General features: G+C 30.1%; 1 protein-coding gene across 2 annotated transcripts in view; it reads left to right on the plus strand.

The window, feature by feature from the left end:
• The window catches only part of LOC106682007 (uncharacterized), a 16,893-nt gene extending 11,873 nt beyond the window's left edge, over window positions 1-5,020 (plus strand). For both annotated transcript variants that reach the window (XM_067050084.1, XM_067050083.1), the window contains exon 6: window positions 3,360-5,020. In XM_067050084.1, coding sequence (XP_066906185.1) covers window positions 3,360-3,765 — 406 coding nt within the window. In that variant the 3' untranslated portion in view covers window positions 3,766-5,020. The remainder of the gene's footprint in view (window positions 1-3,359) is intronic.
• The last annotated feature ends 9,739 nt before the right edge of the window (window positions 5,021-14,759 follow it).

Raw genomic sequence — 14,759 nt, forward strand, 5'->3', positions numbered from 1 at the left:
ACGTTTTCGCCGACGCGGTGACGTCTTCTGGGCCGCTTTTTCGTCCAGGTGTGCTGTGGGCGAAAATGGTGAAATCATGTGTCTCGCCCGATGTCTGAAAAGACGTGTTTCCTCTTCGAGGGCTGGCCAGCGTGTCCTGGAGCCTGGCGTGATGGTAGGGGTAGGCCAGGTCCCAGCTTGCATAATGCTTAGGCTGGGGCGGCATTGCAGTCGCAGCGTCTTCGGGGTCTTCCGGTGTTCGCGGCAAGGGGGGACATCAGAAAATGAGACCCCCGACCCCGAATTTATATAAATCAAAAAAAAGAACGAAAAAATCGGATTACTTAAATCCGACACAAGCTGTATACGAATCTTTCAGGATCATTGACACCACAAAATTATTCTTATTATTTTCAATATTTATTTAATACATTTGAACTGACTGTATTAAATATAAGACAAAGAACTGAATGTAAATTTTAGTGAACTGTTATATTTTTGTTTATCTATTATACTTATGATAAACAAAAATGTTAAAATTTTATTCAAATAAAAACGTGAAATATTATAAAAACTAGGTATAGTACATCTAAGATGAATTTGCCTGTAGAAGCGAACTCGGGCATCCTCTACCATAGCTCCTTCTCTCCTTCACACCACTTCTTGATTGAGTAGATAGTTGTAACGCTTTCCCTCCAATTCTAGGACTCCTACGTTACCAATATGGGAGGTTACTCGTTTCTTAATGTAATCCTTAATCCTTGACTAGGACTGTTTCTTATTGATTCTTGTTGAACGTTGTAAATAGATATTTCAATAACTCTGTTCTGACTTACTATTTAAGAACGCAGTATCTTCCAAAATGTCATTTTTGACATTTGATAATCACTGTGCTCAGAAAAAAGTTATAACCGCAAAATTTGATTTATCCTTAGTTATATGTTTATCGTTTATAGTTGCCCACGCTCAGCGGAGAAGGGAGTGAGTTATAAAGGAAAATAAAAATAAAAAAAATACAATCTCAAAAGGAAAAAAAAAAGGACAAAACAATAAACAATGGTTTTCGCTCATAAATTTCATTATGTTGATTTAAATTGTTTTCCCTCCCTTTTGACATTACTTACATATCTTATTATGTTAATTCCATTACTCATCATTTATATCTTCATCCACATCTTCCATTATGTTTATTTCTTTATTTACTACAACACTGTCTGTTTTTTAATCTTTTTATCGTTTATTTTGTATAATTCTTACCTTAATGATATTATGTTTTGTCTTCTATTAGTAACAATCAACTACTATCTACTTAATTTATTATTATATATATTTCCAAGTTTGTTTATTGTTTTATTTTTAGTTTCTCTGAGTTTTGATTGTTATCTCGTTTTTTTTTTGTTTTCCAGCCTTAATCAAGGCCTGAAATTGAGGTCGAAACAAGTAAGTTTTTTTTTTTGGGTCCCTTTCATGACCGCATCCCTAAATATCTCAAAAATATGTTTAACAAGAGAAGATTAAAACAATTGTTCAACGTCAAAACTACTTATTATAATCCAAATCTAAATCTTCAATCATTTAAATTACAATATTTAGTATTGTATATGAACGAGAAATGTTTTTGTTAGTTTTTTTCATTGAAATAAAATTGAAAGATGGTTCATATTTGAAGATTTTTTATCATATGTATTATATTTCTAATAATTTTTGTTTGAGATGGTCCCATTGTTTCTATAACTGAAAATGAAATACTAAATGAATGCCCATAATTTTGATCATTCCATCCTAGATAACAGAGATATAATAATGTACCCTGAACTGTTACTGTAGATGTCAATAACTAGAACAATCGACAATAAGTAGGAAATCCGTATTTCAATTATTGATCTTCACATTCTCCAGTTATTGATCACCATATTTTTTCAACTATTGACACCCCCTGTCAAATACTGGACCCACTAATTATTATTGAAATAAATCAGTATAGGATCAAAAACTGATTAAAAGAAAATAGAAAACAAAAATCAAAAACTATTTTCGATTATTAACAGCTCAGCTTAGAGACAATTAAGACAGATGCTGAGTCCAATCCATATTTCCTCTGTTATGAAAAGCCATAAATTACTGCATTTATCGTAATTTAATTGCATTCCAGTATCAAATATCCTACATTTTAAAACATTAAAATTAAGAAAATTGTTGTAATAATTGTTTCACAACAAATTTAAACTTTGTTACGGTTGCCATGGTGAAATAAAAACACTGGCGATATCTACGTAGACAAGAGGTGTTACCGTTGTTATGATGAAATAAAAACACTGGCTAGATCTGTTCAGACAAGAGGTTTTATGGTTGTCATGGAGAAAACAAGACACGAGCGATATGTTTGAGACGAGTGGGTTTTGTTTTTTTGGTAAAGGCGATAGTTTTGATTTTGAAAACGTATGTTCAGACGAGTGGATTTTGGTTTTGTGAAGGTGACAGTTTGATTTTGGAACACGTTACGATTGTTCAATGTGAAGTGGTAATAGTTTAAATGCCCTCTGTCTTTATGGTTTGAACCGGAATATCACCATATGAGAAATGTCATCTTATATGTTTTGTTTTTCAAAATTATGGTGTTCTACTTCAATGGACGGTCATTAACACTAGAAGTGGGGATATAGTGCAGTGACGTTTCTTCAGCATGTCCTGGATAGAATAATAATGTAAATATAGTTATTAAGGTTAAGCATTTAAGTTAAGGTTAAGTCAACCTATAAGTTTTAATTGTTTTATTAATTGATAAGAATTCTTTTTTTCCTTTTTATTCGGTGTTCATATATTTCTTATTATTATTAAACTTTTGTACATATAGTTCTGCTGTTCTTTCTCTGCTTTCAACTTGTTTATTTACTTATGTTTTTTTTTTTTTTTTTGTTCACGGAATATTACGATTATTCAACAGATGGGTAGGTAACACCCCTAGGTTTTCTGTTATCTACTTGTAAAGGTATTCGCCAGTGGTCATAATTCAACAATTGTTTATATAGTGGTATATTTTAGTTATATTGAGGGCATAATGCTTCGGGGTTTTCGTTATTTCCAAGAAAAATAACGTGGCGCCTAAGGAGTAATTTATTCTTTATTGTTTTGTTTTTTTTCCTTTTGGGATTATATATTTCTTTTTATTTGACTTTAACTGACCCCCTTCTCTGCTGAGCGTGGGCAACGATAAACTTATAACTAAGAATAAATCAAAATTTGCGGTTATAGTGGTTCGTTATCCTAAAAACCATCCAACAACTAGTCCAGTGGTTCCAAACCTTTTTTTTTTTTTTTAATTTGATATCAAAATTTAAAATGGATATCAATGCTTGAACATTTTTTTTTTTTTTTTACAGGTTCGTTGACTTCCAGTTCCCTCATTACAACTCACCATGTATCGACCTCATCTACTTCATATACTCAAGCATCCAACCTGAAATTCGTCGCCAAAACTACAAAAGTTTTATTCAACTTTACTACGAATCCCTGACTAGTAATCTAGATAGGTTTGGCTACGAAGGCTCCAAGCCAAGTCTAGAAGAAATAGAAAATGTAATGTCACGACTGTCCTTATTCGGACTGAACTTTTTCTTGGGGTTTTTCCCGATTACAAACAGCGTGACCGATGATGCTGTGGATTTCGATGAACTCTTCGAATCTAATGGAGAAGAAGGATATAACACAAGAATATTCGGCGAAGCCGGTTTAATAGAAAAGATCGGAGAGGAAATTAAGGCACTCGTAAAATTACAATCGAGTTGAGCACAAAGATACTCCAAGAACGTCTACGCAAGAAGGTACTCAAAATAACTGGAACTGGGTAGTGATTGAAATTACTAACTGAATACGAACTCGTCGTCCTTCCTTTGTAAAGGAAGAACATCAATACCAGATTGTAGTGCTGAGCATTATTTTGGTTACAGAAGAAATAGAATTCGAAAGTTTTTTGTTCATCTATATGAAAATATGAATTAAAGATCATAAAACTAGAAACTAATTCCCTATGAAGTTATGTCTGTTAAAGTTTAGGAGATATTTTCGTTTAGAAATTTTCATTGTCATGTTAATCTTATTAAGGTTATAATAAATAAATTCATAAGTGTTCCAAGTACTTTATTATTGAAATGTAAACATTAAAATTCATATTAACTGTTCGTGAAGGTGATTGCCTTGAGTATAAGGACAGGATTGGAATATTTCTCCCACAGCAGTTATGGCCAAACGACACTGGATATGTGTTATTATTTCATCGTGCAGAATTAAGGTCATTGACCGGATCTGCATAAAAATCTTGTTTAATATCACATCAAACAAAAATATTCAGCGCTGATAAGTCGATGTAACTTATTTAATCGTGCCAACGTTTCGGTTAGAGTTTCTAGCCTTCATCAGGGCTAAGAACAGAACAAGATAACAATCAATGAATATAGAAAATAAAAAATAAAATATAAACAGAAAAAAATTTAAAATAAATATAAAATGTAAAATAATTTTACACTTCTCTCATCACTTCGTTTTATTAATTCCATTCTGTAAAAACTATTCACTTTATCCCATTCTCTTTATATTTTATTTTCTATATTCATTGGTTGTTATCTTGTTCTGTTCTTAGCCCTGAAGAAGGCTAGAAACGCTAGCCGAAACGTTGGCACGATTAAATAAGTTACATCAACTTATTTGTGTTCTGTTTTGACCGCACCCCCAACCGTCTTCTCCTCGTATAAGTCATCCACGGTCAACTATCCCTCATAATTAAAAATATTCAGCGGTATAATATCAAGAAAGTGGGCAATAACACATACCTGTGGAAAATATAGTTCTGTGGAAAAAATATATCGATCCTGTTTTGATGCTCAAGAAAATAACTTAAACAAATTTGATATGAATGATAATATTTAAATTCTATTACTAAAAAAGTTGAACTAAATATTAATTTATTCATTTTAGCGTTAATAATTTATAACAATGAAATGTTTTTATCTGATTATCTTCCAAGTAAAGCGTTCCTTGAAACTAACGAGAAAATTTGTTCCTTCTTTTCAGATCCTAATTCAAATTATCGGTTAGAAAACTGAAACACACACATAAACATCTAGTGCGTTCATTTCCCGTCCCACTTTGAGAAAAAATCCTTGTACATTTCAAAACAGCTATTTCTTTTTAACCCAGAAGGTATAATAAAGAATGACAGTACACTCCCTGCTATATATTCTATATATAGTAAAAGTAAAATCTTACTGCAGTCATAAAACTATGAAAAAAAACAATAATTGTCAAATTTATTAATATTTTATTGTCATCTATTGTTTATTATTACCAAAGATGAGAGATGTTAATGTTTTTGAAATAAACAAAATTAAAGATGCTTAAAATTTTTATTGAAAATTATTTATCATGATGTTGCTTAACAAATTTGTATTTAGAGGTTCGAACAAATAGAACGCGGTCTTCCATCTTCAGACAACCTATCCATACATTTTCCGCCTGACCGCCATACTGCTGTCTTCGTGAAATGACGAAGAATTCTTTGTAACTGTACGCAAATAAGGAGTTGAGCTTTGGGGCTTCACTAAACCTTCGAATTCCTCCCGTATTCAATCCTTACAATCCAAAATTCTTCGAAAAATCCTCAATGCTCCTTACTTTGTCACAAATAAAATCATACATAAAGACCTTAATGTTCCCTATGTAACCGATCTAGCCCAAACCAGATATCACTCCTTCCATTATAAACTCTCTAACCTCTCAAACCCCCTAGTTTCTAATCTTGCATCCTCTTCCATTCCTGACAATCCTTCGAGGCGCCTGAAAAGAAGATGGCCACGAGACCAGCCATATTGTAAAATGTCATTAGAGTGCTACCAATGGGTAGTTTCTCTACACGCCTGTAACACTCAAATTTAACTAAGATCAGATTTACTAAATGTATTATTATGTAAAGTTGTAAATAGCAATAAATAAATATTTAAAAAAAACTGTACGCAAAAACGTACACTTCTTTGTTACAGATAGGTACAGGTACCTGTATGGTAGTTCACAAAAACATTATAAAAATGTGTCAATAAAAAACCATTCTTCAAGGTACTACAGTTCAAATATAAGTGATGGTATTCTCACAATTCTAATAGTACAGGAGCCCAAGAGGAGAAATAAAGGCAGTTATTTCACACCAATTTTTGATTACTTCAATGAAAACTATGTATAATTACTCGTCATAATTGATGAGTCTGCCAAGTATAGGTAGGGGGGATAATAAATGGTGACTGTTCCACAACATAAAAAAAATATTTTTTCATTTGGAGCTCTATATCTTTAAAACTACCAACAACACTAGAAAATCTTAAAGGAAATCATTAAAAGTAAAGTAAATTTGCTAAATTATGAGCCCTAATAGAGCTGTTTACGTTCAATTGTTCCCGAGATATTTTTTTTTCAAAAGCAACATTTCATAAAACATGCACTGAAAAATCAGAAGTTAATGAATTTATTTTGAGAAATCTATATCTCAAAAACCGTTCTACATATAGATGCCTTTTAGCACTCAAATTACAGCTATTTTAATGGACTATAAAGTAGTTTATGACGTTTATCTTCGTAAGACAAGTAGTTTTCATGATATTTGCTAAAATAAATTCATTTTTAGTTGTTCGCACAATAAGTTTGATTTATGAAAAACTTCATTTCAGAAACCATTAGACGTATAGATGTCTGCCAGCGCTAAAATTAAAGCTATTTAAATTTACTACAAAATAGTTAATTATGTTTATCTTTGTAGGAGTAGTAGTTTTTATGATATTTGACAAAATAAACTCACAACATGTTAATTTCGGGTTGTTCGTATAAAATATTGGATTTTTGAAAAAATATATCTCTAGATGCACATATGTCTGCCAACACTCAAAATAAAGGAAATTCAACTTACTATAAAGTAGTTTATGACACTTATCTTCGTAGAGGTAGTAGTTTTTATGATATTCACTTATGAATATAAATTTGGCTAATGAAAATTTGTCCGGACAACTATAAATCAATTTATTTTAGCAAATTTCATATAAACTATTACTCCTACGAAGATAAACATCATAAACTACTTTATAGCACATTAAATATCATTACTAAAATAAATTGGTTTATAGTCGCTTGAACAAATATTTTAATTTATAAAAAAAATTCATTTATTTTAGATGTCTACCAGCTTTCAAATTAAAGCTTATTAAATGTACTATAATGTATTTTATAATGTTTATCTTCGTAGGAGTAGTAGTTACTATAATATTTGACAAGATAAATTCACCAAGTGTTATTTTCTAGTTGTTCAGATAACAAGTTTGATTTTTGAAAAAATAAATCTCAGGAACCACAAGACGTACATATGTCTGCCAGTACTTAAAATAAAGAAAATTTATCCTACCATAAGTTATATTATAACACTTATCTTTGTACGGGTAGTATTTTTTATGATATTCGCATATGAATATAAATTTAGCACAGGAAAATTTTGTCGGAACAACTAAAAATTAGTTTATTTCAGCAAATATGATTAAAACTACTACTCCTACGAAGATCAATGTCATCAACAACGTTATAGTATATTAAACTAGCTTTAATGTGAGTGCTTATAAACATTTGTACAACGAATATTTTTTGAGATATAAATTTCTCAAAATAAATTTGCTAGCTTCTGGTTTTTCAGGTCATTTTTTTGAAATGTTGCTTTTCAAAAAGCTGTATCTTGGGAATTATTGAACATACCTAAGCCCAATTCAGGCTTACATCTTTTAGCAAATTCATTTTACTTTAAATGATATTTTATTGGGTTTTCTCGTGTTGTTGGTAGTTTTAAAGATATAGAGCTCCGAATAAAAAATTAATTATTTTTACCTTTTTGAAACAGCCGCCATTTTTTATTCCCCCTACCTATGCTTGACAGACTCATCAATTTATACTAGTAATTATACATAGTTTTCGTTAAATTAATAAACAATTGAGGTGAAATAACTGCATTTTTTCTTCTCTGGGGCTCTTGTACTATATTCTCTTCTTATAGATCAGACGCACCCAACATGGTCTTTTTCTTTTTTCCTGTCTTTCGCAAATCTAATAATAATAACGAGAATTCATCGTTAAACGAACTCTAAATACGCAGTAGAAAATGGACTGACAAGATATCGCGCTCTGAGTGGCCGAGCCGTAAGCGCTTCTTAAAAAACGGTTCCTGCATGTTATGGCGGGTAGGCGTTCAAAGGAACCTTTACTAGCCCAACCGTGAATAAAAATGAAAGCAAAAGAAACGAATAAATAAACTAGAAAAAGAATAAAAAGAAACTTAACCCAACTTAAAACTATAACAAAATTAAATTAAGTTGAACAAAAGAGAAAAAGACAAAATGTCTTTATATCACCGTGGGTGATTGATGTGGCCCTTCTGTGGGTAGGTTATGTACTCGTGAAGGTAGATTCAGAAAAGAGGTGCGTCTGCCCGCCCTGTCCTCTTGGAGGATGAGCCGACGTAGTCTGCTCGCCATGACGAAAACGGTTAAGATGGCCGACTACTGGCTACAATGACAAAGTAGATTGAGGGAAACATGTCAGCCGATGTGTGTGCACACAAAGAGACTTAAAGGTGTATTGTTCATTTTTCTCAGTATAAAAACAAAAGGAGAGCATCTGCTTTTAATACAACAACAAAAATACACAATCGGTCCTTTGTTTTTAAAACCATGTGTTAGCCGCAACACTGCATATAATAGTTCAAATTATACAAAATACAATAAATTATATAGATTCATTCATTATACAACATTGCAGCAGCATTTACAGTAAAAGAGTAATTCGTCCTAAATCCTTTTGTAAATACTTTCTTTTGTCCCATTTGTATATTTATACAATTTTTTTTTTTCATTTTTATAATTATAAGAGCTAGTTTTGTTTCTAAACAGTTACTTATTAAGTCAATAACTTTCTTTATTCCTCAAAGCTAAATAATTTATTTCTGATTAATATATATATTTTTAATAGTAAGGTTTCATTTCTTTATTATTTTCTTTTAAACGTTTTCCAAATTAAACATCTTCCAGCGCTTACTTTCACAAATAGAAAGTTCATATCGAATGGTTTCTTCACAGTGGTACTAAGTATATTTCCATTAACATTAGGAAAAATACAATTAAAATTTCTCTCTTTTAGGATAATTACAACTTTCGAATTATTTTTTCATAATGAGGTGTAGATAGTTGTCGACAGATTACTGATTGGAGAAGATAATCGAGGGGGGAGGGGGTGCGGTCAGCAAAGAAACAACATAAATAAACAAAAAAATATTTATTTATGCCTAAATAAATATTATGGCATAAATAAATATTTTTTTGTTTATTTATGTTGTTTCTTTGCTGAACGCACCCCCCCCCCCCCCCCCCCGATCATCTTCTCCAATCAATTATTTTTTCAACTGGACAGAGTCAGGTATAAACTAAAAAAATATATAAATGGAATATGGTCCGGGTGCGGTCAAATTAAACTCAAATAGTAATATTTGACAAGTTTCGCCCACATTGCAAGGCTTCGTCAGAGCTAAAAAAGATACACACTTTATATAAGTAAAAAATTAAATGGAAAATTGCAAGGGTATACAATGAAACATAAAAATTGAAGGTTATAAACAATAAATGAAAACGGAAATAGTAACAGATAAAAAGAAGAAATAATAGAGAAAGTACAAATTAAGAGATGAAAAGGGGAATAAGAATAAAATCAAAAATAAAGGAAGAAAATGAACGAGACAGAATTCAAACCTGTTTTGTCAAAGTCAGAGTGAACCATTTGTATTGGGAGGAGTGGGGATGGCAGTTAAGTATGTGAGATTTGAAAATAATTTTAAAGTAAACAGTTTAGATAATACTAAAATTAGGTAATATTAATTTTTACATTTCATCGTATACCCTTGTAATTTTGCATTTACTTTTTTACTTATACTATATTAGTGTTTGTATCTTTTTTAGCACCTACAAAGCCCTGCAATGTGGGGCGAAACATTGGCTCAAATAAAAATAGTACAAAATATTACTATTTGAGTTTAATTTGTCCACACCCGGACCATATTCCTGGTTATATGGTTCCTCCATATATTAATACTCATGGTTAATCAGCAATCTCCTGTATGAAAAAATATTGATTTCATGATGACAGACAACAACAATTAAAGAAATCAAAAGTTCCTACAGAATTCAATTATTTACCATTCGATTTAAAAATAATCAGCGATGTCACCGAATTATTCACTGGGGTGAATAAAAAAAATAAAAGACCAAAATGACGATTGTATGAATCAACTGTAAAAATTTCTAAATTAATCCCAATTTCTTGACAAGGAAACCCTTATATACAGTAATATCTGTGGTACACATTCATTTCTAAATACAATCAAAACTACTTTTTTTATTAGATGTGCCACTATTCAAGCAGCGAGGTTTTCAACTAAATTTTTATTTAGTTCCAATTATTAGAAATGATAATCCAGGATTTTGAGACAGTAACAAACTTTTAAATAAGTTATTGTTTTATAAGCAGCATTTACAATAATTATTAATTCATTTCTAAAAGGATCGTACTTTGCCCTTTCATTTTTATAAGGTTTTCCCAGTCAAATAACGTATCCCGAGTTCATAGAGGAAAAGATTTAACGGAAATTGATATAGTAACAGGTGATTTTAGTGATTACTGAGGCTTTTGAGACCACAAAAAAGAAATTTTATTGAAGGCAATATATTTGTTTTCTATGAATCTTATATACATAGGCAAACAAAAAAAATGGTTTTATTTTATGTATCAACATTGGAGCAGTAATATCATCCATGGGTCAGGAGGCATTGTGGTTCACCCGAACTGGATCAAATGTGTAAATAATTCGACAAATGGTAGCCCTGAAATTATTTTCTGTCATCATTAATACGATGCCTCAAATTAATAACTATATTTTATTTAAACAAATGTTTGTTTTAATACTTGTCAGAACTTATACAAAATTCTCAGTCTAGTATAAATGTTTTTGTTTGAACATAGGAATTGGTTGTACAAGATAATGTTTTTAATATGTAAGTTATTAGTATATATTAAGAAAACAATATTTTTGTAACCTTAAATGTGTGTTAACATTATTTTATTAAAATAAAATATTTTTGACATACCGTTACAAGTGATTTTTTCAGTCTTTTAAATGTAAATTTGTTGCTAAATTACTATTTTACATCGCATACTCTCTTCTTGAGAGTTTAATTATTTTGTGTACGTAACTTTTCCTGGTTTTCAGTAGTCTTAATAAACCTGATAATTCATAGAAACTTCATATACTTATCTTAAGACAATAAATGATATATTTATAAGGAACTAAAACTATTTGTGTTTATTATATATAAAACATCAAGGTGTTTATTGTTGGCTGTATTCAATGTGAGTAGAAGATGGTCCACGGTTCAGTCAGTAATGATAATCTATCATTAATGACCACACCCTCGACCATCACACAAAATATAATATACAATATATCCCAACTTTTGTAATTTTTTCCAATTTTTTTTTTTTTGTAGTTCCATTAATGTATTTTATCTAAATAATTTCTTTATATTTTTGTGTGTTACTGGGTTATCTGGTATAAATAAATTGGAAAAAATCATTAAAGTTATCCTCTTGTTTTTATTTTATTTTTTTTATTTATGAGTCTTAACACACCCACTGGAAATGAAATAAACCCATGTATGCTTTCTATAGATATTTCCTTCCATTGTGGAAACATATTTTATAAAACAAATTATCTTAAGACAGGAATTTATGGTGTTACCACAAGTCATATTTAATGCTATAAATCTATGGATATTAGTTTTGAAACAATCACTAAATATTTAACCCGTCATTGGGCATTGTGTGAGAATTTTCTCACATTATTTGTTTTTCAGGGCTGGGAGCTGCTTGAGAGAGACTGTGGTTCCTATCTTCCTGGCATCTGTAGTTCACAGTCTCTTCCTTCTAAACTTCACCACCTATCACTCTAGCAGCTCTGTGTAAGTGTCCAGCCCTCTTTCTCTGAAAATATATCCTTCTCATGAGACATTATCTCATGCGCGACTGAGGCTGCTATAAAAATATTCAAGTTTTGAGGATTTTTCTCACGTGCGCCAAGTGTATTTAATCCATAAAAATGTTTTTTTCACAAGGAAAAAATTAGCAGAACTAGGGAAACGTAGGTTTTAAGAATTAGGAACATCATTGGGTACGTATTATTTACTATGAATTGTATTTTGATGCTATAAGTACATATGAGGGTGGTCTTTATAACAAGAATCTGTTTTTTCATGTTTTCACTTCATTGCTACTAGAGGGAGAATAAAAAACAAAAAAGAATTGCCACCAGTGTAAAAGACCTATACATCCCAGTCACTTTCACTTGCACCACAACTGCACAAGAGATTTTTTCAGACTAAGCTTCTTTTTTGTTAAGATTAGTGTTATATTCTTATAATATGATATATCTGTACTTTGATTCTTTTTTATAACTTTATCTGTCTCAAAATATTGTATGTTTATTACTATTTTATAATTTGGTTTGTTTTTAATTTTTTAAAACTAGTACTTTGATACTCTGGTATTTTTGTACATTTTTTTTTATGTTTAAGCAAACCTAATCTAAATCAAAATTTTATATTTCTAAAAATGTGTTCAAGAGCTCTAAATAAGAAATGTGAGAGAAAGTCTAATGTGCGGCCATCTGTGTTAAAATTGACCTAGCGACTGATGACGGGTTAAAGTTTTGAAGTTTCAGTCTATTTTTTTAGAAAGTGAGAAAAAGTTTTGCTGCTCTACTACTTTGGGTTGCTAAATACACAGCATACTTATACCTAGTTAGACAATTGTTTTAATTCTAATTATATATAGGCATAGTATAGTAAATTTAAAATATATGATAGTAATACATACTTTTTTGTTTCTATTTTTTCATCATTTTTTTTTTATTCATTTGGTTCCCGTTATTTATCCACATATCTAAATACAATTTTCTCCTTTAAACCCAGTACTTCTTCCCGTTTTACGTTCCCTCTTTAAAAAATATAAAATATATTTATACTCATAAAATTATGAGAAGATTGTTGATCCTGTATAATATATTTGAGGAAAAGATGGTCAGGGGTGCACTAATATGCTATTTGTCTAATTAATATAACAGTCAGGCAGTCAGCTAATTGTCAATTTTGTATTTGTCAGGTGCGGGTATAAATAATAAGATAAAAAAAAGTATCACACGATTTTGTTATAAAAAGCTTTTGTTATTGTTATTAATTTGCAGCGCAAATTATATTCTTATTATTATACTCAGATTAACTATTAAACAATTTTCTTATTCTTATTAATTTAGAGTGCAAGAGAACCTCATTATTCTCATCAGATTAACCATTAAATGATTTTCTTATTAAAAAAATAAACCATTTCGCTTTGAATAACTGCTAAAAGTAAACTTATAGCCATTTATGATCACTGGATACATTATGATAATCTTTGGAAAATTTAGCAAGAATATATCAAATATCTATATTAAGCAATCATCTAAGTATCCTATATTTCTATATATATTTAGGTCCTTATTTTTTCCATAGGTATACTTCTAGAGTTTGTCATTTAAGTTTTGACTTAATCATTAGATATTAATCCGATGATCCTCCTGAATTTATTGGGCCGACTTCATTAGATTGTTTTCTCTAGTCTCCTTTCGATTGTTTTCAAATAAGAACTGTTCCTTGCTGCTTGATACTATGTTTTGTTACCTTTTGAGTACTCATCTCACTTTCTGTAGCATTTAGGTCTGGGATGTTTATGGTTTATTTTTTTAATAAGAAAATTGTTTAATAGTTAATCTCACTAGAATAATAAGGTTATCTTGCACTCTAAATTAATAAGAATAAGAACAATTTTTAATAGTTAATCTTAATATAATAATAAGGTTGTTCAGCGCTGTAAATTATTAACAATAAAAAAATCGTGTGATACTTTTTTTTTACCTTTTTATTTATATCTGCACATGTCAAACACAAAATCGACAATCAGCGGACTGCCTGACTGTTATATTAATTACACAAATAGCAGTGCACCCCTAACCATCGTATCCTCATAGATATTTTACAGGGTTAACGATTTTCTCTTTCTCTCTTCTTGAGAGTTTAATTATTTTGTATACATCACTTTTCCTGGTATTCAATAGTCTTAATAAGCCTGATGATTCATAGAAACTTCATATACTTATCTTAAGATATTAAATGATATATTTATAAGGAACTAAAACTATTTTTGTTATTATATAAGAAGATGGTCAGGGTTGCGGTAAAAAAGAACAAATAATTTTTAACTATTTAATTTCTAACATTTCACCCCACTTTGCAGGGCTTCGTCAGAGCTAAAAAGATTAAAAAAAACAACTAAGAACATTACAACAATAAGATAGAAAAGGTAAATTAAGGTAGGATAAATATTATGTTAAAAATAAATGATAAGAAAATTATATCTAAATAAAAGGAAGGAAGACATAAAATAGTATTAATATAAAATAAACAATGATAAGAAAAAAAAATTATGTTACAATGGTAAGAATAAAAAATACACAAAATATACAGTTAAAAAAGTACAGGAAAAGTACGCATATAAAATAAATAAAAAAAAATACTGAAAAGTAGATATGGGAACAAAAAATTTAAACACACTTACAGACGGAAAATGAA

The sequence above is a fragment of the Halyomorpha halys genome, unplaced genomic scaffold (genome assembly GCF_000696795.3).
Source record: "Halyomorpha halys isolate HHAL.00 unplaced genomic scaffold, Hhal_1.1 Scaffold381.1, whole genome shotgun sequence".
NCBI classification, from domain to species: Eukaryota; Metazoa; Arthropoda; class Insecta; order Hemiptera; family Pentatomidae; genus Halyomorpha; species Halyomorpha halys.